Source organism: Dendropsophus ebraccatus, chromosome 3 (assembly GCF_027789765.1).
Source record: "Dendropsophus ebraccatus isolate aDenEbr1 chromosome 3, aDenEbr1.pat, whole genome shotgun sequence".
Lineage (NCBI taxonomy): Eukaryota > Metazoa > Chordata > Amphibia > Anura > Hylidae > Dendropsophus > Dendropsophus ebraccatus.
In genome coordinates, this window is record NC_091456.1 from 134,165,536 (window position 1) to 134,192,834 (window position 27,299).

Consider the following 27,299-nt stretch of genomic DNA (forward strand, 5'->3'; position numbering starts at 1 on the left):
AAAATGCATATTTTTACCTAAAGAACAAAATGTCAATACTGTGTATGTAAAAAAAAAACTAATATACAGATATGCTGTGTGCGTCAAACATAATCTACAGTATTGTTCCTGTTAACAGCAATATAAAACAAGAGAGAGACACTGACTACAGTGTGTCTGGGGAGAACTCCTTAAAAATATCTGCCCTCATATCATGTGCATATAAAACCCATTATTTAATAAATGTGCCGTCAGAGCATGACCTAATTTTTTTTTTTTTACTAAATTTGCACTTTACTATCTATATCATAAAATTATCCTGAAATATTTTCATTCGGAACACTAAACTGATACCTGTAGAAATCACTTTTCAGCAGTGTCCCAACTATAACTGTATTACAATGAAAGGTGGTACCACTATATAGATAAAAGAGGATCAGGCATTACAATGAATAATGATCACAGCTCCCTTTACTCACCCTGCCTGCACAGTGACCACAGAGCATGCCTAAAAACTCTCCCATAGAAGTGAATGGTTTATTCTGCTGTGGCCCGTAGTGCTCAGCTAGTATATAGCAGGTGTGTATTAGTGTTTTTCTCTGGGGCACTTGTCATGGTGGCCAGGAGTGGCTTTACCCCTGGGCACACAGGCACTGGCATTTTAAAGGGTAGTACAATGTGTGGTCCAGCAGTTAACCAGAATGGGGGCTTTTACTTAGGAACTTCAGTGCAATACAGGTTATAGCAACCAACGACTCACTAGGTGCAGGTGTAGGTGACAGTAGAGATTCAGGGAAGCCGTCTTGGGGAAACGTATTTTGTCGTCATAATGTAGAGAGTGGCTTAGTGTACTGAAGAGAATCCTTAGACTCACGGTTAGAAGTATCATTTAGTTAGAAGAACGTCCTCTGCCAAACCAGCTTAGCGACTGCAAGCTTTTGTAGCACGAGTCCCAGGCTTAAAAAACAGGGAAAAGCTAACTCCTCAAGATTACCCTAGAAAGTTGAGCAGTCATCAGTAGGATAATTCAGCTTGGGCTCTTTGTCCTACTGAGGATCAGCGTCTTGACTTTGTAGACTGTTCTGCCTTTTCAGAAGGATACCATGTGTAGACAAGATTAACCCAGGTGACAGTTACCCCACCTTTGGGTTTAGCAGTGTATGTTGTCCTATAAGTCTCTCACAGAAGAAATCTATAGCTCTAGTTGACCCCCCATCATCCTCTAAACAAAAGACAAAAAGGCCACAATCTGGAGATCCTGGAAGGTCCCAGAGATAAGGATGCCCCCACCCCCCTTGGACAGGGTTGGACAGGATTGAACAATTGAGAACACCAAAGAAACCAACTTCACTAGTCACTCTTCTGGGTATGTTCAATATTAGATTTAGATTTATCAAGGTATGTGGAAAAGAAAACTTCTTAAAGCATCCAATCACAGCTTACTTTCCAACTACAGTAAAATAGAAGTTGAACTCTGATTGGTTATTGGTTGCCATAGGCAGTTTATACCAGTTTCTATTTTACACAATTTGGTAAATCTGCTTAATTATTTCTATTATTAAAGCACAACATTAACAGTGTTGTGCAGGATAAAACAATTGGTAGCGTACCCACAGGATAGGCTATCAATAGTTGATCAGCAGGGTGCTGAAATCCAGACACGGCTCCCCTGTTGATCAGTTGTTCCCACATTACTATGAGAAGTGAATCAGAAGCAGTTGGCTCTGTTCTCTGTGTAGTGGTGGCACCAGGGGTGGCACCAGGGTACTGCAGGTTCCTAATCACTTCAACAGGACAAAATCCTCTGCAGTGTGAATGTGGTGCTTAGTTTAGCACTGTCCCTTGATGTTTCTTGCCACTGAAGGATAATATTCTTACTGGTTGTTTAGAGTTTGCTTACTTTTGTAGTCCACACTAGGGTTGAGCTGCCATTTCCTATTGCAGAATGTAGTTCTCCACATGATGTGACAGCAATGAGTACTGATCCCGGCCAGAGGAGCAAAATCTATTAGTTGCATATTTGCATTTTTCTTGCATAAACAAAAAGTATTTGATCACCTACCAACCAGCAAGCCCCTCCTACTCTGCACTTATTACCTGAATTAATTGCAACTGTTAAAAAAAACACTTGTCCACACACTCAGTCAATGATAATCCAATCTCTCTGCCATGGCCAAGACCCAAAAGCTGTCTAAGGACACTAGAGACAAAATTGTAGATCTGCACAAGGTTCGGGTGGGCTACAGGGCAGTAGGCAAGCAGATTGGTGAGACGGTAACTGTTGACGCAATTATTCCAAAATGGAAGAAAAAGAAGATGACTGGTAGGGATGGTTCGAACCTGCCGAGGTTCGGGTTCGTACGAACCTGTACTCTTGGCAATGATTCCCTCTGTCTTCCACCTCCGTGGAGAGGGTGGATACAGCCGTAGGACCGCCTGGAAAACTGGAATACAGCCATAGCCATAGGCTGTATCCCAGTTTTCCAGGCGGTCCTCCGGCTGTATCCACCCTCTCCACGGAGGTGGAAGACAATGGGAATCATTGCTAAGAGTTCAGGTTCGTACGAACCCGAACCTCGGCAGGTTCAGACCATGCCTAATGACTGGCAATCATCCTCAGTCTGGGGCTCCATGCAAGAAATTGCCTTGTGGGGTAAGAATTATTCAAAAAAAAGGTCAAGGATAAGCCCAGAACTACATGAATGAATCTGCTCAATAACCTAAAGAGAGCTGGGACCACAGTCTTAAAGATTACCGTTAGTAATACACTACACTGTCATGGATTAAAATCCTGCAGAGCAAGCAAGGTCCCCCTGCTCACGCATGGGAGGCATGGGAGAGGGTCATGTGATTATGGCTAACAACCTCCTTCCCTCAGTAAGGATGGGTCATGGCTAGGTTCTTCCAATCACCCAAAGCACACAGACAGGGCAATAAAGAACTTCAGCATTTCAAGCTCCAGACCTAAACCCAATAGAAAATCTGAAAGCTGAAGCTCAATGTTGTAGAGCGACAGCCCCAAAACCTGAAAGATCTGGAGAAGGTCTGTATGAAGAAGTGGGACAAAATCTCTGCTGTAGTGTGTGCAAACTTGGTCAAGAATTACAGGGAACGCCGGACGTCTGTAATTGCAACAAATTTTAAGTACAGTTTTTTTCTAACGTATCAAATACTTATTTCATGCAATTTTCATGCAATAAAATCAAACAATTTGATTCTCTACATTGATAGACCTGTCTATTCTATCCAGTTATAGACCTCTCCATTCTTTGTAAATGGGAAAACTTGAAAAATCGTCAGTGTACCAAATACATATTTTTCCCACTGTAGTAGCTGAAATATTGGGCTTTTTAAGCAAATGAAAATGAATATATATATATATATATATATATATATATATATATATATATATATATACACACACAGTGGTACCTTGGTTTAGGAGTGAGTTGGAATGAGAGCGTTTTGCAAGAAGTGCTCACAGTTTTTAACAATTGTACCTTGGTTAAGGAGCATTGCTTTGGTTTAAGAGCTCCCTGTACTAGGTGGGAGGGGGAGTGGTCTGCATTGGTGGTCTACAGCTCTGTACACTGACCCAGGAAGTCTCCCTCACCTTCCAAAACATGGAAGATCCACTTCCTTCATACTTCATGCTCCCTGCAGTCTCTGTCAGCCCTTGTGTTTCCCATCCTCTCCATTCCTGCTTTAATGTGCCTGCACTTACACTCAGCTATACACACTGCTGCTATAATGTGCTTGCACTCACGATCAGCCATTTACTCTGCTGCATAGTTCTGTGATCCTCACTTCCTGATTGGTACATGCTGAACTCCTGACATGCTGTCCACACAGACCTCTGACAGCAGCCCTGCTTCTCTATTCTAGCCTGTTGTACTACACTAATGCATTATGGGGATCTGCAGTTCTTTCCCGTATCTATAAACTTCTGTTCTTTTTTATTCTTATGCACTTACTATACATTATACTCCGCATGCTGATTGCTATACTGTGTAGTAACTTATAATATGACATATTCAGCTGTTTCTCATTGTTTGTTTCATCTGTTTTACATGTTATTCAGAATTTTGAAAAATGATTATTTTTGGGGTGTGGAACCAATTGTCTGCATTTCAGTAATTTCTTAGGGGAATATTTGCTTTGGTTTAAGACTGGATTTGGATTACAAGCACGGTCCCCAAAAGCTTGTAATTCAATCCGAGGCACGTGTGTGTGATTTCTATGTAGGAAAACCTCAGTTTGGGTGTGGTATTGCAGCTCATTTTCGTTGAAGTGAGTAAAGCAGAATTGTAATACCACACCCAGCCTGAGGACAGAGGTGACCCTAATTTTTCTAATCCTCTATAACCCCTTTTAAATAGCAATTAGTTTTGAATAACATCACACTGAAGATCTGCTGATAATGTCATTTTAAGTAGCTGCACAGTGGAGCCCCCAGTTTAAATCGATACAAATCAATACACTGTTTGCAGCCAAATATAATTCTAGCCCTTATGTTTATATTTGAAGATAATACTATGTATGTTGTATAAAAAGTAACATTGCAATAGGGTTCTGGCCAGAGAGAGGGCAGTATATACACATATATACGGTACATAGACTGCAGAACAATGTTTACCTCTCTATGATTGGGTGCTTAACTATCATGTGATCTCCTCCTACCAGGAAGTTGAGTGCAGCGTGGGATTGTGCAGTGGAGGCGAAATCTAATATTACCATAATTATAAGATTATATGCGTCTGTACTGAGGTTTCTCCCAAAACAGCTGACTGCAGCCGTGCAGGATAAGGTACTGATGCATTGTTATGTCACCTGATCTGCAGCATGGGCACTGCTTGTTTGTCTCACCAAGTTCAGTATAAATGCTAATGGTGTCTAGTGGGACAGCAGAAATGTCTATACATAGCAGCGATAATCCTGTGTTATGTAGTGTGGAGCCTGTAGCAGGATAATTCACAGTATATTATATGAGAAAGTTTCCAGACTCTTTACCTGCCATGAGACTACAACTCTCAGCAGCCTAAACTACAACTCTTGGCAGCATGTTTGAAGTTGTAGTATCTATTAGAAAAGTTGGGAAGCTGCAGGTTGCATATTACCACCATATATTGTTTACTGGACATACAGGATCATGAATATATTGTTCTGCCCTGCTAACAGCTGGTAATGAATTGTTAGGCTGGGGCTTCAGTGCCAATTTAGCCACGACACTTGTCAAACGAACAAATATTGCCTTGTCGCACCGCATTGGTCATGGTCAGTTAATGGGTACAGATTGCAACCCTAAAGATGTCACAACCATATCAATTATAAACCTGTAGAGTTTAATAATGCAGATTGTGGGGTTGTTCAGGTTTGCAAAGTGTCACAATTTGTTAAAATGTTGAAAAGAAACAGGCTCAAAAATTGTGCTACAAACCCTGGCACTACACATTTGTTATAGGAATAGTAAATTTGGCTTGTTGGGGTTAATTCTTTATGCTATGTTGACACACGGTATTTTTGCTCAGTATTTTGCAACCAAAGGCCATGTTCACACAAGGTAAGTTGTGTATTAATCACAGCTGTTGTTGCCGATTTTAAACAACGGCCATTATTAATACAAAAGTTATGTTGCTTAGAAGTCTGAGGGAATGCCGGAAAACTGCATCCCAATTCAGCTCAAATCAAGATCATTCACTGATTTTCACTGACACCGGCTGTTCTGTGACCCGGCCGGGTCACAGAACAGCCGGTCTTTCACGTAGTGTTAACCCAGCCAATACCAGAAATGGATTAACCCCTAGGTGACCCTGGACGTACCCGTAAGTCCAGGGCCGCCTCCATGTGTTCAGAGCGGGGCCGCGCGGCGATCAAAAAGTCGCATATGCGCAATCAAGGTACCGATAGAAAGAACACTTCATGGCGCAAAAAATTACACCTGACTCAGCCCCATAGACCAAAGGATAATAGCGCTATAAGCCTGGGAATAGAGCGATTTTAAGGAACATATATTTGTTAACAATAGTTTGAATTTTTTACAGGCCATCAGATACAATGAAAGTTATACATGTTACATATCATTGTAATTGTAACGACTTGAGGAATATATATAACAAGTCAGTTTTACCCCAGAGCGAACGGCGTAAAAACGAAAAAAAAACAAATAAAAGAGATGCGTTTTTTTTTTTTCAATTTCACCACACTTTGAATTTTTTTCTGGTTTTGCAGTGTAGTTTATGAAAAAAATTCAGCCTGTCATTGCAAAGTACAATTAGTGGCGCAAAGAATAAGGGCTCATGTGGGTTTCTAGGTTAATAGATGCAAGTGCTATGGCCTTTCAAGCACAAGGAGGAAAAAACGAAAATGCAAAAATTGAAATTGGCCCGATCTCTCTAAGGGTTAAAAACGCAGAACGGCTATGTTCACACACTGTTGAAGTTAAGTGGATGGCCGCCATTTACTGGCAACTAACGGCTATTGTTTTAAATTAACGGCAATTATTTGCCATTAAATGGAGGCCATCCACTCAATTTCAACAGCCTTTCTGTGTTTTCATTCCACTCCTGTTTTTGGTTCCAAAAAACTAAGCAAAAATACTGTGTAGGAACATAGCCTTAGGCTGGACTCACACTAGCATTATACGGATGCATTTTTATATTCTCAATTTGGCTGCAAGTCCAGCTCAATGACAGGTCTGATGATCTGAACTGACAGCTGTCAGGCTGGAACTTGCAGCCATAATATGGATGCAAGAATGCGTTTAATAATGCTGGTGTGAACACTCACATAATGGGCACTGGACCAACATATAACTTTTGACATATCATACAGCCATGAAGAAAGAGATCACGGCAGCGCGATCCATTGCTTGACTGGCCAGCTCATTCCATCAATATTTTCTCTTAGACTTACACTGATTTAAATTGACGGAATGAGCAGCCAACCAGCTTTGGATTGTGCTGCCGTGATCTCTCCAAGGCCATATCTTCTGTTCAGAGCGGCTCTCAGCAGTAAGACCCACTATGATCAATAACCTTTGACATGTCTGATTACATTCAAAAACAGAAAAATTGCAACAGCCACCTGCAGGAGCCAGGACTTACCGTATATACTTCCCTGTCTTTTACACGAAAAACAGCTCTAGAGATTTTTTTTTTAAAGAAAAAGATTTTCTTAGCAATTTGATCAATTTGACCATTTGATCAAATAGAGTGTACCATCTCATCATGTTAACGTGACTTCAGAAAGAGATGGTCCTAGACAAACAGTGGCTTCTCTTTGGCTTACATTAAGCCTACAACTGGGCATGAAGGATCAAACTAAACTCTGTTTAAAACACCCACAGAAGATAAGTGGAGTACACCCCCTACATATAACACAATACAAAACAAAAATTGGCAAGCATTCCAATACCACTGTTCACACTATGCATGTTGCTTTAGCTAACATACAGACAAAAACAGAAAAGGGTAACAACAACCTGAAAGTACCAGGACTTACCGTATATATTCTACCGTCATACACACAATAAACTGCTTTTGCAATTTTTTTTATTTATTTTTTAATATTCCCATATTAGGCATTTATTACATATCCATAGTATATGTCTTCTATCTGGTGCTGCCATGACATCCATTCACCATCTTAAAGCACTGTTATCATTGAAATTAACTTTTGACATTTCGAAAAGACAAAACAAATGTTAAGATCGGTCAGAGTCTCAGAGCTGGAATCCACTTTGACCATTCTTTATATCTGGGTAAAACGCATAGCAGCTCAACTTACTTACTGGTTGTCCAATGTGACTTGTTTTTTATGCTGCTCACCAACAACATTTATTAAAAGGTGGATTTTTATTGGAAAAGCATATACAATATGTGCCAGTTGTTTTAAAGTTTAAAGAGGTTGTCAGGGGAAAACGTAAACTATGCATACTGCTCCACTTACTAAACAGTATGCCAGGGATGCTTTATACATTACCAGCTTACGGTCAGTAGGTTCACTTTGTGCCCAGTCAAAGAGATCTATCCAGCTTTTTAGTTGTAAGCCAGAAATGACTTCTGCACCATCTAACTTTATAAGTTATTTCACAAAGGCAGCTGGGAACTTCTCCCCAGCTGGATGACCCATGCTCTGAGCCAATCAGGAGATTGACAGTCCTTGTAATATTCTTTGCCATTTACTGACTGACATCAGAATAAAGGTAACTGTAGTATTTATAGTAAAACACTGAGTATAATAGTATTTGCGTTTTTGTCTGCAGACTGTATAAGGTGCTAGAATGAGCTACAGGAGCACAGCAGTCCTTTTACGTTGCTGGAAATGTAGAAAGTTTGTAGGAAATTCAGCATGTATCGTCAACAATGGAGAATGCACACAAGCTCAGGTCAGTATTGGTGTTTTCATAATGAACTTTCATGGTGATTCTCTATGTGTAATGGGCCTTTGATTTATGCATATTCCTCATTGTTCATTCTTTATGTTGTAAAGATCTCTTAGCAACAAAGGCTTTTTATTGAACCCCCATGCTTAGCATTAGTAGGGCTCCTGGCAGTCAGACAACCACTAATCACTGAAGAAGTCTTTAGTGGGACAACCCCTTTCAATTACCTTTCCCTAAAGGGGCTATCCAGTGCTACAAATACATGGCCACGACTCTTGTCTCCAGTTTAGGTGCGGTTTGCAATTGGGCTCCATTCACTGTGTCCCAATACGTTCATCCATATAGCATACATAAGCCTAGAAATTCGGTTCCATTCTGTAGTCTGCTGATATACCTGAGATAGCTCCCATTACTGAAGATGGACAATGGACATTAGTCTAACTGCATCAAATAGTCTTGTAAATGCATAACCTCTGGAATTACAACTGAGGCCTGGACACTGGACACGCTAAATGCACTGTAATTATTAATATGTCATATATAGTTGAAAAACTAAAGGGCATTAAGGTTAGGGAGTAGAGATGAGTGAAACTCGAGCACACTTGGATTGTCCAAACCCGAGTGTGCAGCATTTAAATACCGGTGGCTGAGGAAGTTGGATGCAGCCCTAGGAAGTCTTGGAAAACGTACATACAGCCTATGGCTATGTTCACATGGCGTCAGAGAAGATCATCCCAGCCGGTACTGCAGTACCGGATGGATGATCTTCACTTCTCTTGAATTCACTGAAGCTCACTATGAAGCGTGCGGCCGGAGCCACACGCTCCATTGTGTGAACTCATATGTCTTCTGCGGCCGCTATTCAATGAATAGCCGCTAGCAGCTAGCGATCCCGGCCGGAGTGAATACACTCCGGCTGAGATTTCCTCAGCCCACTGTAGGTAAAGTATTAATCACTGCCGTGTTGCAAATCAGCAACACTTTACTTTAGGTGTGTGCACATAGCCTATGGCTGTATCTATGTTTTCCAGGCAGCCTTGGGGCTACATCCACTTTCTTTAATGGACGGGAATCAAATACCACACGCTCGGGTTTGGACAACTCAAGTGTGCTCTAGTTTTGCTCATCTCTATTAGTGAGTATTTATACTTCTGCTTGTCTATGATGGTAACAAGAATTGTTTTCCACTTCATATACTATAGATAGGACTTTCCCTCCATGCATTTTTATGACACAGACAAAGAGAAGAATATGAAGCCCCAGCGCTTGCACAGAATAGTAAATGTGCCATGATCTTTGACTTTCCGCTAATGAATGTATACAGCTGAAGTGGCGAAGGGCACTGCTAGAGTACTGCCGAGCTTTCCCCACTGTGCTCATTGAGATTCTAGGTGAGCTGGATCAGGATCATTGTTATTGCAATTGTAGGAAGCAAACAGATAACTTCTTTAAACCAAATTGATCTTGATTCCCATTTGACCTGGATATCGCTGCTGATTTATGGCAGAGCCTAATACACAGAGCTTGTATGGCAGTGTCTGTATGAATCATAAGTAAGGAGTTATATAGGCTCTGTGCATGGCCTTAGAGGCTTCATCCAATTTTTTAGGGAGCAATCTTTCTTGTGGACAATACCTCTGTACTCACATAATTTTATAAAACATGCCACAATTTTATTTATTTATTTTTTTAGAATCCCTATATCAAAGGTGCAGTTTCAGTGGTATATAGCATGAGACCCCTGAGGCCAGTGACAGACCACAGCGGTTATGTCTATATATAGGCTTGTCAGAGCTGTAGTCAAGTAAAGGAAGCTGGCGGCAAGGACTGAAGTGGCAGCACTAGATGTGATGATAATTAAATGCGTAAATGTAATGGTACCCCAATCAGATGCTCTGTGGAAGAACTATGCTGTACAAATAATTGATGCACAAGGTAGTGTAATAAGTGTGACTTAATTCTAAAGTATAACAAAAGAGAACATGTGCAGATCAGGGAGTGAGGAATAAAGTGGTAATAGAGACACAAGGCACAACACCTATATCAGCATGTGGATTAAAACTAAGTTGCTGGCAGAAATACCCTGTGCTTGCTGCCCGTGATCTATCACCAGTCACAGAGGATGTCAGAGGGAATTGGAGATGGATTGATGGAGGTAAAACCAAGGATACAGATCAGAGAATAGGTGTTGGACTTGGGACATAAGGGTTAGTCCAACACCTATTCTGTGATCTGCGTCCTTGGTTTCACCTCCATCAATCCATTTTTAAATCTAAAGTATGACGTAGCACATATTATTGTAAGGTTAAGGGTCTAATTTAAGTTCCAGAACATTAAATATTAAATTAATTGGTCAGTCTACCCCATTTTTTAAGGTGCATCTGATGTAGGCTCTAGAGATAGAGAAGCAATGATAAAGACTAGGCTACACAAGGACATGTATCACATGACAGCAAAGTGTATCTAAGTTGCAATTTAGCTTAAAAAAATAGCAAATCAAACAGAAGCTGCAGATCACAGTTGACCGCGACTTGCATTGAGATCAGTGCCAGCAATGTTGTGTGTGACTTGTGACCAAAAAGCCATTAAAGTTGTATCCCGACCACATTGACAATCAATAGATATGATATAGCAATTGAACATTATGGTCTTTATGTCATAAGGCTAGGGTTACTGTATAGTTCTAGTCTAAAGGTATAAGCATAAGTTCCTTCTTTAATTTAGCTCAATCCTAAGCATTGGTGTTGAGCGGACTTGCCAAGTTCAGTAACGTTTTCCGAAGCCAAATGCTCAACACAACTAAGCGTAGTTAAAGGGAACCTGTCAACCACCGTGCCGAGGTGAAGGTCGCCAGACCCCTCGCTAGAGCCCCGGATACTTACCCCATCTCGCCAAGTTCTGCTCCTGGAGCCGGTCCCGGAATGGAGATATCCTTGTTGGAAGCCAGGCGCATGCGCTGCATAGATGAGTCCGATGCCCATAGAGATTGAATGGAGCCATCATTCTCTATGGGCATCAGACTCATCTCTGCAGCGCACGTCTCCATCCCGGGACCGGCTCCAGGAGCGGGACTTGGGGTAAGTTTCCGGGGCTCTAGCGGGGGGTGGGGCGGCCTTCACCCCGGCACAGGGGGTGACAGGTTCCCTTTAAATTATCAAAGGAGTCCCTTTAAAATTTGGGAGTTTAATATGTGAGAGTGCCAAACCATGGAAAGTAGTACTACTTTTCATTTACTAGGTCTCCAGGCCTAGTATCAAACATTAGTTTCATATAATACATCAGAATCAGCAGTTCACATGCTTGAACCCCCTTCCATTTACAAGGTGGCTGAGAGAGGAAGCCATAGGTAGTGAAGTGGTCACTCACTACCTCTTTATTTACATACACAAAAACTTGGCAACGCCAAATTTCATGATTGGTGAGGGTCCCATTACTTATACCTCAAGCAATTATCCAGTAAATAGTTAATAAAAGTTGTTCATGGGGCCATACCTTTTAATAAAAACCCAAATAATAATTTGCAATGAAAGCCACAGCACGTTCTTCAGTTACCACTCGCCACTGGTGACATCCCAGCTTTTCACGATTAAACTTAAAGTTTAAAGATTAAAGTATCTTCCTGTCATTTATTATGAACTTGAAGTGTGTGACCCTTCCCCAGGATTTCACGCCAACAAATTTGACTGGGGGCTGGAAAACCCTGCAGTTATTTAATGCATTAAAGCTGTCCTTGTCACATGTCATTAAACGCTAACAAAATTACATTTGTATTAGCACTGCACATTGGAAACAAGTGAAGGCAGGCTTGAAAAGTGTGATTTCATGGATGGGACAGGCAAATAATCCACAAATACCGCTACCCTGGGGCAACACATTTAGCGCCCAAGATTTAATCTTTGTACAGATTATTTCTGTTACTTCTTAACAACCTGCTCTTAGGAACAGATGTCGTGAGAATCTATGCCTTAACCGGACGTGTATTGCTGGCTAGGTAAATCTGAAAAGGACAATATGGCAGATTATACATATCATACACAAAAGTAAGCACATAAGTATGGAGTACAGCACTGTACAGTAAATGCAAGATAGTAAAATAAAGTCTCTACCATGCTCCTTCTTCACAGATTCCAGATAGGAAATATGCAATGCTTTGTATAAAGCATGGCACCCATCATAGAGCTGTTTAGGATACATTCACATTGGGCAGATTTCTGTATTCATCTGTATGGAATTTTTAGGAATCTATGCATTGCTCCCCAACATATAGATGCCGTCATATGTTTCTGCTGGTGTTATGAGAAGTCATCATGGACTGTCAGCAGGACATGATGGGGATTGTAGTTTTGCAATCTGGAGGACGGGGAACACATCCATATTACTCTGCCCCTCCAGTAATGCTCACCTCTCCAGGCTCCTTCTGTGCTCCAATGCTCTGGCATCTTCTGGTCCGGTCTGGATGCTGTGAAAGGGCCAGTTCACACGAAGTAAAACTGGCAGAATTTCTCTCCGTCGTGGAATCCGGCCAGCCTCAGTGTCATACTGGCAGTTCTCTCTCCCAGCCTGCACTCCAATTAGCTAAAGAGCATAATGTAAAGTATGAGCGGGAGCTGTACTTTACATAGTATGCACAGGCTGTCAGTTTTTCCGTGCGGCTGCATAGAACACCAGCCGTAGTGTATGCAGGATGTATACACTACGGCCGGTGTTCTATACACTACAATGTAATCGCACACTGTCAATAAACAGCGGCTGTTGTTGCAATTTGCAATAACGGCTGTTGTTTATTTTAAAAATACAGTGTTAACCTAGCCTAAAACTGTTCCAAAAACTGAATCAAATTTTACACAGGAAGGTGAACCTTATCCAACCAAGTTCTGGTTAAGTAAGATCTTGTAAGTAAGTAAGCCCTGTCCCCATCTATAATGTAAACTTGCTTGTAATAGGTTTCTATTACATGAATTAGTCCGTTTATCAGCAGCACTCCCTGATACTGCTGAAAATCTTCCTGGTCCACTCTGTCTTCATTCTTCTGTCCTCACCCTTCCTTCTGACACAGAGGTCACATGATCTATGAGTAGTATAAAGGAAAGAAGACACTGTTTCATCTCTCTCTCTTTTGTGCATTTTATTTTTTATGTGATCACTGGAGTTCCCCTTTAAGTTCTTAATCTGCTTTGGGATATGGAAACTGTACTGTGATTGGCTGCTGTGGACAACAATGGCAGCCTGTGAGGCTGAGTTTACTTATTGGGGGACATTTATCAAGACTTAGTAAACATAAACAAACAAAGATCCAATCAGATCATAGGAAATGTGCAGGAAAAGTACTATCAAAAATATATACATTTTATTTAATGTATCAAATACAAATTTAAAATTACATTATTAAAAGGCCAAAGCAGAACAATACAATATAAAACAAATCAATGAGAGGACATGCAGAAATCAATTGACATTTACAGTTACATAAAGCACATGTTGGGCTACAAATTTATACAGTGAAACCTCTATGTGCTGACCACCCAATTGTGCACCAAAAATGGTCTTTTATGGGGGTGGTCTGGTCATAGAACAAAGTATAAAAAATGCAGAATTAAGTGTATAACTTAAGCAGGAACATGTACAGCATACATTTACACATAAATAATGATGAAAGAGCCCACAAGCATGTATTTTATCATGTGGTTAATGGGACAGCATTAATACAGCAAACAGCAAAGTACTGTATTATGAACTTTTTTCGTACATTTCGTAAACTATTCTTAGAACTGAATACATTATAACATAAGTACAGTATTAGCTCTATACATCATTCTATTGCATCACTGGTATCAGGTCTGTAAACCATTATATTCCATCACTGGTATCAGCTCTATATACCATTATATTCCTGCACTGGTATCAGCTCTATACACCATTCTATTCCATCACTGGTATCAGCTCTATACACTATTCTATTCCATCACTGGTATCAGCTCTATACACTATTCTATTCCATCACTGGTATCAGCTCTATACACCATTCTATTGCATCATTGGTATCAGCTCTATACACCATTCTATGCCATCACTGGTATCAGCTCTATACACCAGTCCATGACTGGTATCAGGAGCTCTTTACACGATTCTATTACAGTACAGCACTGGTACAGGCTCTATACACCATTCTATTACACTGGTATCAGCTGTATACACCATTCTATTACATGACCAGTATCAGCTCTATACACCTTTCTATTACATCACTGATATCAAGATCTATACACCATTCTATTACATCACTGATATCAAGATCTATACACCATTCTATTACAGCACATGACTGTTATCAACTTCCAGTGGCAGGGAAGAGGGGGTAGGGGCAAAGATTGTGGCAGTGCACTCTCCCAGCCCTCCCCTCTCTCCCTGTCAACCTCTGTAAGCAGCCAGGACACCCCTCCCCTCTCTCCCTTTGGGCCCTGTAAACAGTCAAGACACCCCTCCATTCTCCCCCAGTCAGCCTCCCCTCTCTCCCTAGTCCGCCTTCCCTCTCTCCCTTTTGGCCTTCGTAGGCAGCCAGGACACCATAGGCCAGTGGCTACAGTTGTGGTGGACCCCGGCTATAACTGACAGCCGGGACCTACCACAGATGACACAGGCACAACTTCTCTGTCATGCAGAGGATGCAAATTACCAGGAAAGGAGAGGGGTTAGTCTGGGGGGTCCTGGTGGCTGCTGGAATTTCTCCCAGGATGGCACCACAAGGCCACTTTGTGTACTGTTCCTGGACACTATAGGGCTCCTTCTTCCTCCTCCCAGCTCAGTCACGCCTCCTCTTTCTGCCCTTAACACTTTCTTGTCCTGCACGCGTACTGGGTAGCAATTTTAACATGTAAGTCCTGCTTCTGGTCTTTGGTCAGATCAGTGTGTTGTCTTCTAAAAGAGAGGCATTGTCCATAGAAAATAATGGTTAAGAAAATTTAGTCACAAACAAAAAAAATATCAGTCTGGAAGGGGGTAGGTCTTCTCAAAGAAGTGGTCTGCTCAGGAGGTTTCACTGTATAAAATCCCAATAATAGTAACAGGTGTTTCATGGCAAAATAGACAAAAAAGAATGGTAGTAAATAAAAGAGTGGATAGTGAGAAAAATAAAATATACTATATATAGTATATACTACTGTATGTACCATACAAACTGTGCCACCAGAGTATATGCCCCTAAGCCTAAATATATGGGAGTATTGCCAATCGCCCACTGCCAGCAACAGAAAAAAAAAACTAATGTGCAAACAAGATCTCAGCAATGCCATGCCTCCTCCCTGCCTTGCTGCCACCTCACTAACACCCACAATCCGCCACGGAGAAGGAGCAATTTTGCTATTTTCATGGTATACACCAGGGGTGCATGGTAGTATACTGTATATGCCCTATAGTATTTTGGTCCGCTTTTGTAACTAAAGTTCTTCTCAGTGTTGGTTCGACTCTGATTATCATATTTACATCAGAAAGCATTGTCACATAGACCTATCTGCTATGTATGCATACAACCTTGGCCAGGCATAGTCCTTGTAATCTGTGTGCTTTATCATTTAAAATAGCCTGGCGTCAGGTTTTCTCGCTGCAATGGATTGTTGGCATAGAAAAAGACACACTCTCCACTGAGCAGGGGCCCCCGGTCACAGTCCCTTTAGTTATGTCTGACCCACAAAACCTAGTCCATTTGTTTCATTGTACAGTGCAAAATAGGTGCTTTATGCCTATGCAACCGCCTCATAGTGTCGGCCACTGATCTGATCAGTTTGCTGTAGGAGACTGGTTTGACATTGAACACCAGCATCATCCAACTTCAGCATGCCTCCCTATTCTATATGAATGACAAACGTAATTAGATGTAATTAGAGCAATACGTTTTTTATTGTAAATGTCAATTAGTTAGGAAAAATTAAATTATATAAATTATGTTCTTTTAACATAAATCCTGCTAAATCAGACAAGCAAACCCTTTTATCATACTCCAGCTTAGCAGAGCTATGCCCACCTCTCTCCGATCCTTATCCCTTCTTGTTTCATATCTCAAGAACCACAAATCCATCTCTAATTAGGTTTAAAGTCAGAACTTCTCTAAGAATACACAAAGAAAATTAGAAAAATAAAGACTTTCGGGATTAGACAGCCTGGCATGCTTATCTTTAAAGTACTTAATTATATGATGTGGCTTTGATAGGAACTTGTAGTTTTCACTGTTGCTTTATTTTACTACATCTAAAAGAGTCTTTTATTTATTTTTTTGTTCTTCCAGGAAATTTTGGATCAAGAGACCTGTAATATATGGCACCTGGAGGCTGAAGCAAGTCCAGAGTGGATAAAAAAAATGATAGAAAAGGTAACATGTGCACCTTACCCTATTATGGCTATATGCAACCGACTGAGGCCGTCTGCTCCCTGATGCTTACTTTTCTGTGAATCCATATCTCGGAAGTCTTCTGAGATGTGGAGGGGCGGATATATAACCTGATTATGGCATGCAGGCTTAGTTGTCCAATAGCTGCACAATGTCACCACTATAAACGGTCCTATTTACGACATGTGGATTCACAGGAATTGAGCACTGGAGACCTCCTGCTCCCTGCAAAGTCCATCTGTCATTATAAAAAAAAGAACTTTTGACATGTCACATAACCTGAAATAGAGAGGTATTAGGAGAAAATAGTAGAGGGAGGATGCACACCAGAGGGCTAAAAATCCAAGGTCAACTCCTTGTAAAATCAAAAGGAAAGTCTAATGGCATCCAAAAATAGTGGAAATCTTCAAGTGATTTATTTAGTAGCCAAGTACATAACAGCAATGTTTCAACCCAACAAGGTCTTTTTCATTGAAAAATTTGAACATTGCTGTTATGTACTGTACTAGGCTACTAAATAAACCACATTTCCACTGTTGTCGGATGCTGTTGGACTTTCCTTTTTGTGGTGTCAAAAGTTTTAATTAGTGGTGGTCTAACTGTTGAGACCCTGACCCTTATCAGAAGCACAAAATGGGAGACGTGTACCGAGGCATGCTGCACTGTCAGTCGTCTCTGGCCAAAGGGTCCATAGATTTATAATGGAACTGCCTGGGTAGAGATGGCACCGCAGACCCCTACCAATGAAAAAATTTGACAGGTCAAAAGATTACCGTTTTTTCAGGCTTATAAGACGAATTTTTAACCCCGAAAAATCTTCTTAGAAGTCGGGGGTTGTCTTTTGTGTTGTCGTATGGTCGCCCCGTACGGTGGAGGAATTAAAAAATGGACCACTACAAAAAAAACAAACAGTTAACTCACCTGGGGCTTATTCACAGCCTCCGTGCGCCTCCTGGCCCATTCTCGGCCTCCGCGCGCCTCCTATCTTGTTCCCGGCGCAGGCAGTGTGATGTACACTGAGAGCTTCGGAAGAATGACAGAGGCTCCGGAAGTACCTGAAGCCTCTGTCATTCTTCCGAAGCTCTCCTGCCAGCCGAGCTTCTCCGATCTGTCTACGCCGGGAATGGGACAGGAGGCGCGCGGAGGACGGGAACGGGTCCCATGTAAGTTAACTGTTTTTTTTTTTTTGTTTTTTTTTTTAATATTTAGCTGCAGATAACATTTTCTGGCATATAAGGTGAACCCCTGACAATCTTTTTGAAAGTCAGGGGTTGTCTTATACGCCCAGCTGCCTTATATGCTGGAAAATATGGTATTTTCTGAGGGTGCCTATTTTATTTATTAGCAACAACACAATGTACTGCAGCATTTCCCTGTTCAGTTGAATGGCAGTGCAAGATACTGCTGGTTTGTCCCATTCAAGCAACTAAGGCTGCAGTATCTTGCACTAAAAGTATAGCAATACTGGTGGCAGTAGAAAAAACATTGAAGAAGCTGAAGTGCTCCTGTAAACAACACGGCCTCTTCAAACAGATAATTGACAGAGGTGGAGCAACCTCTCTTAGTCTAATGACGTTCTAGACTCACTGGAGCTTGTTACTGTGGCAGGGCAGGGGAGAACATCATCAGGGGTAAGTTAAGAGGGACAGCGGACCAGAGGACTGACGCTAGACTTGAGCAATGTAAGTATACTTTCATTTGTTATTGTACAGCTCTAGCAAGCTATTGCATGTTTTTTTCTTCTTTGTGAGTAGCCATGTTAGAGATACACACTGCCTTCCTGGCATAAGCCATTAAAAAAATCACAGACTTTTGCACAAACTGCCCAGTTTGCAAAAAAATCTGTGCCTTTTCTGTGGCGAATGGCTCACTTGCCTGTTGGGTGGGCAGGGGAGCTGCAATGTTGGGAGTAGGCTTGGCTCCCTCCAGCCTTAAAAGCTTCCAGCAGTACAACAAAGCTGTCATTTAGTTAAGGCCCTATTACACCAAGTGATTATGGCTCGTATTTGGTTAGTTATCGGTCATCACGTCCGATAATCGCTTGGTGTAATAGCTAGGGTTAAAAGACAACGGTCAGCCGTCTAGCTGATCCTTGTCTTTCAACATGTTGAAAAGTTCTTCAACGATAATGACGGTCTGCTGGCCATTGCAGGAGTGGTGGTAGCAGACCACCACTATATCCTATCATTAGATTGTCCGGGGAGCTCCTCCCGCCCCCCCACAAACACACACACACATACTCGCTTGCTGTTGGCACATGTAATAGCTTGGCAGCGAGCGGGAACAAGGAGCAAGCAAATGCTGATCTGACATGTCGGCGCTCCTTTGCTCCTGCTGATCTGCCCGCATAAAAGGTTAGAGTTTTAATTTACTTCTATTTACTTTTGTAAAGTCTTTTGTATGGGAATTAGCTCACTATACTGGTAATTTGCCCATTTAGAACATATTTAATATTAATATTGGACATTATGTTATCCTTTACTTCCACTTCTGAAAATTGATCTTGCTACGCATGAAACCAGCGGTGTTTATTATGTCCAATCTTCCTTGTAGACATACTGAAAGACGTTTTCCATTCCAGTGATATATTTTGCATATTGCACAGCAAGGGCTTTATATAGGATGTCCTTGTCTTATTGTGGGACATGGCCTTTGTAATGCTTTTTCTAGGAGCATCCATGTGGCTAAATATTTCTTTTTTTTTAAAGCTCATTGAAAAGTGTGCTGTTTGCTGACTAGCTTGTATTTCACATAAAGCACATCAGGAAAGAGGATTTTTTTGTAGTGAAACAAAGCATCAGTGCAGTGCTATTGTAGCACAGTATACGATCATCTGCCCAACTCTTCTTTACTTTCAGGAACACTGGACAACTGGTAAGCTGCACTGCCCATATTGCAGAACACGTCTCGGGGCCTTTAACTTTGTTGACAGCACCAAATGCTCCTGTGGTAGGCTCGCAGTCATACGTCTTTGCAAGAGCAAAATTGATGTAGACATTGCTGTGAAAACACCATGCCAAGCTTCATCTGCCTCTGAATTCAATACATATTTTGACAAGAAGTTCAGAAATGGGATGGCGGAGTGTGCCAACAGAAACTGGATCATGGACAGACATGTGGCAGTCCCTGGAACATTGGTGGATGCGCTGTGCCTTGAAGTGCCTGGATATGAAAAGTACTTTGAGCCAAGTGGTAAAAAACCTTGCATTACCCCCAGTCGTAAGAAATTTAACTCAATGTTACGGGAAAAAAACATGAATTTTAGCAGGAATGTGCTTCATAGGAAATCGAATAGCATGGACCTGGACATAACAGAAAATCTACGATCGAAACCCTATGTAAACACGACTGGGTCCTTTATCGTAAAACATAAACCGTTAGAGGTTTCATTACTGAGCTCAAATGGTGCTGCTTGTAATAATACATATACTAACTGTTCTACACTTCACATTCTACCAAAATTAAGATCAAGAGTTACTGAAACTCTTCACAACCGAGTAGTTCCTGGAGATTCACATCATGAAGAAGACACAGGCCTATCTTCTGCTGAAGTGGCCATCACTCCTGCACAATCAGCACCCAGAGAAGAGGGTGTCATTACCCCCACAGTAGAGGGTCCTTCCCAGATTATTCAGTCAACACCCCTTACCTCAACTTCAGTTACCCAACGCTTAAACAAGAGAGACAGTAACAAGCTGAAGAACCTAAGAAGAAAGCAAAGGAAGCGAGAGAAGTGGTTACTTGGGCAGAAACAGGTATGTTTGGTCTATTCCAAAAATAATGCATTGTGTGCACACATAGAGACACGTACTCTTTGGAGGTTAATTTGTCACACATCTTGCAGAGTGACTATTGAGATTAGTGGATTGTGGTTGTTTTATTTAGTGATTCTAACTTATAACACTGTAATATTGAAGGGGCTTTATTATAAGACACAAACTCTCAACAATCGCTCCAGCTCTTAATGGTTTCTGCAGGGCAAAAGTATGTTGCCGCAGCCATTCACATGAATCACTGTCCAAAAAAAAAAGTGGAAACTACTTTTACAGAGCAGATCGCTGTTCTGCTGCATAGATGGGAGTGCGAGGTCCGGGTAGGCACTCAGCTGAGCCTATGAGCCCTGATAGGGCATACAACTCCATGTCAGTGTAAGGATCAGAATGAAAAGCTTACTCTTATAATACACACTCCAGTTCCCTCATCATTTAATGCTGGTCATTTAAACTTCTGCTCATTCTGGGTTTAAAGGGTTATTCCTATGTTAACTAATATAGTTATACTTATAGGGCTCAGCAAGTCAAATATTTTTATACTTACAATCATTTAGTAAACTTCTGTCTTCCTGATATGCTGCTCTTTTCCTCCTATTTTTGACAGCTAATTGTCTAGGTTGCCAACCACTGCTCTGCTCTAAAAGCAGTGGTCCGTCTGGCATTTGTATATAGCTATAGTGTGTGTATATATATATATATATATTATGGGTGACATCTATCAAAATACGCCCCTGGAAATACGCCACAGGAAAGAGGCATCTCCCCCCCCCCAACTTCTTTTGTGCCTCATTTATCAAAGTTTATGCCTGGTAACGGATTTAAACCAAACAGAAATATACACCTACGCCAAGAGCAGGTTCCACCAGTAGTAGACCTCTTAGTAGGCCTCTTAGTGAATCCGGTGGGGTAATTGGTGACATGACCTGCGAACGAGTAAAAAAAAATGTAATTCCTCCCTATACAGTTGTGCTCAAAAGTTTATGTACTCCACCAGAATTTTTGCTTTCTTGTCTTTTTTTCAGGGAATATGAATGATAACATTTTTTTCTACTCATGGTTAGTATTTGAGTGAAACCATTTAAACTACTGTGTTCTCTCTTTTTAAATCAATAATGACAACCAAAAACATCCAAATGACCCTGATCAAAAGTTTACATACCCAAGTTCTTAATACCATGTATTACCCCCTCCAATATCAATGCCAACTTGAAGTCTTTATTGGTAGTTTTGGATGAGGCTCTTTATTTTTTGCCCATTGTTCTTGGCATAAAGCCTCCAATTCCTGTAAATTCCTGGGCTGTCTTGCATGAACTGCGCACTTGAGATCTCCCCAGAGTGGCTCAATAGGAGACTGAGATGAACCTTCACTTTGTTTTGCTGGTCTGCAGTTACGGACGAAAAAGCTGTCATGGCGATTACGAGGGTGTTGCTGCCCATTGCAGTATGAACTGGATTTTATGGATATTTGAAGAATAAAAGTCTACTGAATGTTGGTGAGTGCCATCTCTTTTTACTGATTATTTGAAGATTTTGCTATTTGTTATCTCTAAGAGTGAAGTCCCCTTTATACAGCACTGACGTAGAGCAAACTGTAGCGCCAAATGCTTTGCCTTTTACTAGCCAATAATAGGTGACTTAGCCTTGTGTTTTGGATCGTTGTTATGCTGAAACATCCAAGTACGTCCCATGCGCAGCTGCTGGGCTGATGAGTGCAAATTTGCCTCCAGTATTTGCTGATAACGTGCTGCACTCATATTTCCTTTAACTTTGACTTTTAAAGTTTCCTGTGCTGTAGCTCACACATCCTCAAAACATTAGCGATCCAACCCCATGCTTTACTGTAGGAATGGTGTTCCTTTCATCTTAGCCCTTGTTGATATCATAGGCCTTGTTGACATCATTGATGGTTGTTGCCAAAAAGTTTGATTTTGGTCTCATCACTCCAAATGACCTTGTTCCAGTTTTGGGGCTTGTCTCTGTGCCGTTTGGCATATTGTAGACGAGATACTTTGTGGCATTTGCACAGTAATGGCTTTCTTCTGGCGACTTGACCATTTACCCAATTTTTGTTTGTCTCCCTGACTGTCAATTGGTTTTTACAGAGCACCTGACTTTTTTGTTAATTACTGTTTGAACACTGCTGACTATCATTATCAATTGCTTGGATGTTAGAACAAAGTGAAGGTTCTGTATTGGCCATCTCAGCCTCCTGACCTCAATATCATTGAGCCACTCTGGGGACATCTCAAGTTGGCAGTTCATGCAAGACAGCCCAAGAATTTACAGGAACTGGAGGGTTTTTCCAAGAAATATGGGCAGCTTCACCATCTGAGAAAATAAAGAGCCTTATTCACAACTACCATAAAAGACTTCAATCTGTCATTGACGTTAAAGGGGGCAGTATACGGTATTAAGAACTGGGGTCATTTAGATGTTTTTGGTTGTCATTATTGATTTAAAAAGAGAAAACACAGTAGTTTGAGTGGAAAAAAAGTTTTTGTGTTATCATTCATATTCTCTGGAAAAAATTTGAGCATTACGCTCTCTCTCTCTCTCTTTCTCTCTCTCTCTCTCTCTCTCTCTCTCTATATATATATATATATATATATATACATATCTCATAGCTATTAAAGATGAGCAAATTGCTCATCTAAACGAAGCAAATCGCTTGTTTGATCAGCGCTCCGTTCATCAAGCTGACTGCCTTTTATTGCTGCTGCGCAGCTTGCTGCTCCACCCCAGGCGCCGGGGAAAAACTGGATCCAATCCCAGGAGTTTCCCGGGATTGGATTCAGCTTTTCCCTGCATCCTGGGAGGAGTGGCAGGGAGCGGAGCAGCGCTATAAGGCAGTCGGCTTGATGATTGAAGCGCTGGTTAAACAAGTGCTTTTCTTCGTTTAGATAAGCAATTTGATCATCTCTAATAGCTACAGTATATGTGTGTGTATATATATATATATATATATATATATATATAATCAGGTAGACCACTGACTTTAGAGCAGAGTGGTGGTTGGAAACCTAGAGAACAAGCTGTCACAAATGGGAGGAAAGTCAGGAGTAGGAGGAGGAGTAGGAGGCAAGTTTGCTTAATAATTTAACTATAGTTTAACTGTGCTGTCATGAGAAAACCCCTTTAAGAGTCCAGTGGGCATCCCTAATCATTCATTAACAGACTTGCTTGTATAAGTGTGCATTTTAAGATCTCTGTCAGTCACTTTATAGGACTGCCCACTAGACTCCCAACTCAAGAACGAGCAAAGGTTTAAATGCATAAATGACCAATTTGACTGACGAAGCTATATATATTAATCTGCTCAGGTCCTCCTGCTCTATAACAGGGTGCTTGCAGATTGGATTGCATGTGTAACACGTCAGGTTTACTTTAAGGCTGCTCTCTTTTGTAGCTTATAGTTGTCGATTTCTGCTACAGCTGCAGACATGACCTGTATTTTTACTGGACAACCCGACATGCACATGACTTTTTGCTTCATCTGTTACTTCTACAGACTGTGCATATTCGGTGTGTTTAAAGTCAGTATGTAGGACATAATGAATATTTTAGTGTACTCTGAATACACAATAGCAACAGAGTGCATAAAGAGAAAAAGAGTTTCCCTCTGTAACTATTCATTGGGGAGCCCTCATACATAATTTTTCATTGGAACTGGATACCCCTGTAGTGTTATCACCAGCAGTGGTTCCACATAGCTAGGCCCTTTGTCTAAGTAGTAGGTAAAAAGTGTTTTAGTGCCATCACGTGAATTGTCTCTTTTTTATTTCTTTTATAAAAAATGATATACTGTACTGCACTGCCACAGCAATAGACATTTAGGGGGACATTTATTAAGTCCAACGTTTTTTACGCCGGACTTAAAAATTTCCCCGCATCTCCGGCGCTACAGGGATTTATGTAGAGGCGTACTGCACCTTAATACATGTCCCCCATACTGTTTAGTGCCAAAGTTGCAATGTCACACCATGCCAAGTAAATACTACCATATATTGTCCAAATACTATAATACCAACATACAGTGACCATATAAAAATAACAGTGCTTTTCAATGTATGAATACTACTGGTCACAATATCCACAGGGGCTTTCATAAAACACCTTCTAGGACAAGACTTTAAGACTAACCCTAACACTTTTGGCACCTAGATTATACCTTGTAGAGTCCAGCTTGTTCTTGGGATAGTCCAGCTTGTTATTGGGATAACTCAAAGGAGTTATCCCAATATTAAAAGTTATTTCTAATACACATTATTGATCTGTTCATACACTGTTGAAATGATCAAATCGTCAGTACAATAAAGAATAACTATAATATAGTAACATTATAAAAACAAATACTGAACTAAAATGACATATCACCTTACTCAGAGAAACTCATAATGACCTTTGTGTAACCCTTTGATTATTAAGGTTAGCGCTGATCACGGCTTTCACAGAGAGAGTCCATAGGGGAAGGCCCATTTGATGATATCACAAGGTATCCCTATAATGCAACTTAGTATGGACAATAAAGGATACTATACTATACTAAGGACACAAACTATATGCCAGTACATTGTGGTTCAAAAAAAGTAGAAACATATATTTATCAAGACAGGCCGGGTGCAGGGAGCATGCCAACGGCGTCCCCAGCTACCAACAGTGTCCTTGTTTCTGCCACGCCAGGGCTGTCCTGCCCCCCATGAGCCGCACAGCTGTGTGTGTTGCTGACTGGTGGCCGACACCGCCAGTCAGATTGGTGTGTGTGTCGTGGGGCTGGAGTCTCAGCCCCAATCATGCCTGGGGCTGGGACTTAGAGCCCCATATATATCCTCCCATACTTGTATCCCTTGCCTGCGATAGAGCCTAGTTTACTAGTGTAACTTGACCCAGCGTTTCTCTGCATTGTGTACCAGTATTCTGACCTTCTGGCTTCTTGACCTTTGGTCATCTCTTTTGGATCTTGTTTTTGTGCAGCACTGCCCGCTTGTTACCGACCCTGACCCTGATTTATTGTGTTTTGTCTGTCTTGTCTTTGTTCTGTGTTCACACTAATACAGGATTAGGGATTGTCGACCGGTTGTCCGCTGCCGCCTAGGGCTGTTAAGGCAAATAGGCAGGGTCAGCAGTGTGGGTGTCAGCATCAGGGCTACATCTGTCCTTTGTCATCCTGTTCTCCATCCTGACAGAAGCATGGAGCAGGTGTAATTTTTTTTCCTGGTTTACGCCTTGTTTATAAACCTTGATAATTGAGGTGTGGAATGAGGCCATGCCTCCTCTGCCTTACCATGGCCCAACTTCCCGCCCCTCAGGCGAGCAGGGGTTACGTCTAGCGTACACCAGGAAGAAGGCAAGAATCTGAGCCTCCTCTGTGGCATACGCCTGGGGTGCATGTTAATAACTCTCCCCTATAGTTAAAAAAATAAAATCCTCTCATGGAATTAAAAAAGTAAAATAAATTTTAAAAAGGTAATACAAGAAAAGTAAAGTAATAAAAAAGTAGTAAAAATTATTTAGCATTTTTTAGACACCTGCAGTAAAACAACATACACATACATTTGTCACCTGTTCCATACTTTTAGAGCATAATTTATAAGGGATATGCAATCAAATAAATGGTTTTTTTTCAGCATTTTTGGCAAAATAAAAATTATTATAAATTCAAAACTGTTGTACATGTCCAAAAGATATAATGCCTAAAGTACAACTGAAAAGAAAAACGCAAAAAAAGTTATGTATTATGTACAGTACATTATTTTTTCAATTAATTCTTATGAGTATGCTGAGGTAAGGGGTATATAGCCTACCTTTTTTATACATTTTAATTAGACTCTATACATTTTTATATGTTTACATAATTAAAACAGAAAAGTTAAATGTACCCTAAAAGCAAAGTGTAAACCAAGCCTTACACCAATTGTCACATGACCACAATGACCTCTGTATTGTATGTTCTTTGGTTCTAGCCCCATATAGGCAGATGTGATATGCAGTCAACTGTAAATAAATTGGTGTTGATTTTTGTTTTATTTTTGCCTTTACAATACTTGTATTATACAGCTATGGAGAGTTCTGGCTGAAATGTTTATTTATTAACAGCAGAGGGCACCAGAGTTCATGCTTCAAAAGCCATAAATATCCCATGTTTAAGATCTCACTCTCTAAGCTTTGTGTCATCTCATTTTTACAGAGCTGCCTGTTTTATACCAATTAAAATTTTTATATGACCAGCACCTATATCACACTCCTAATCCTGGATAGTCGGTACATTTCAGGTGTTTGCATATAAAGCTGCTTCCTTCTTAGAAAACAGCTGTATAGAAACACGTCGCTCTTACCTGGGAGGATTGAATTTGACACATTTATTTTTGTACATAGGATACCTGCTGTAGGAGTACCAGAGCAGCCATTAGATTAATAGTTTCTTTTTCATAATCTGAAAAAATTATATCATGTGATCCTTATAATTATCCACTTGCAATTTCTCTGTTTTATAGTACTAGTACACGGTGTTAGAGACACTGGGCTCTTCACGGCCGTAGTCTGTAGTTCCTAGGAACAACACCATGTAATGCAATTGCAATTATGCATAGTCACTATATATATATATAGTGGTGCCTTGGATTACGAGCATAATTCGTTTTGGGACTGTGCTTGTCATTTAAATCCACTCTTAAACTAAAGCAAATTTTCCCATAAAAAAATCATACAAATGCACACAATTGGTTCCACACCCCAAAAATAATGATTTTTTTTTTTTATTCTGAGTAACATGTAAAACAGATTAAAC

The 27,299-nt window shown here is 40.8% G+C and overlaps 1 protein-coding gene across 3 annotated transcripts in view; it reads left to right on the forward strand.

Moving 5' to 3' along the window:
• The first annotated feature begins 4,714 nt into the window (after nt 1–4,714).
• RNF180 (ring finger protein 180) overlaps nt 4,715–27,299 on the forward strand; it is a 55,691-nt gene continuing 33,106 nt past the window's right edge. For 2 of the 3 annotated variants that reach the window (XM_069962717.1, XM_069962718.1), the window contains exons 1-4: nt 4,715–4,786; nt 8,243–8,365; nt 16,641–16,724; nt 19,601–20,497. In XM_069962717.1, the coding sequence (XP_069818818.1) occupies nt 8,261–8,365; nt 16,641–16,724; nt 19,601–20,497 (1,086 nt within the window). In that variant the 5' untranslated portion in view covers nt 4,715–4,786; nt 8,243–8,260. Of the gene's footprint in view, nt 4,787–8,242; nt 8,366–9,669; nt 9,754–16,640; nt 16,725–19,600; nt 20,498–27,299 lie in introns of those variants that run through there. The other variant, XM_069962719.1, reaches the window with a different exon arrangement.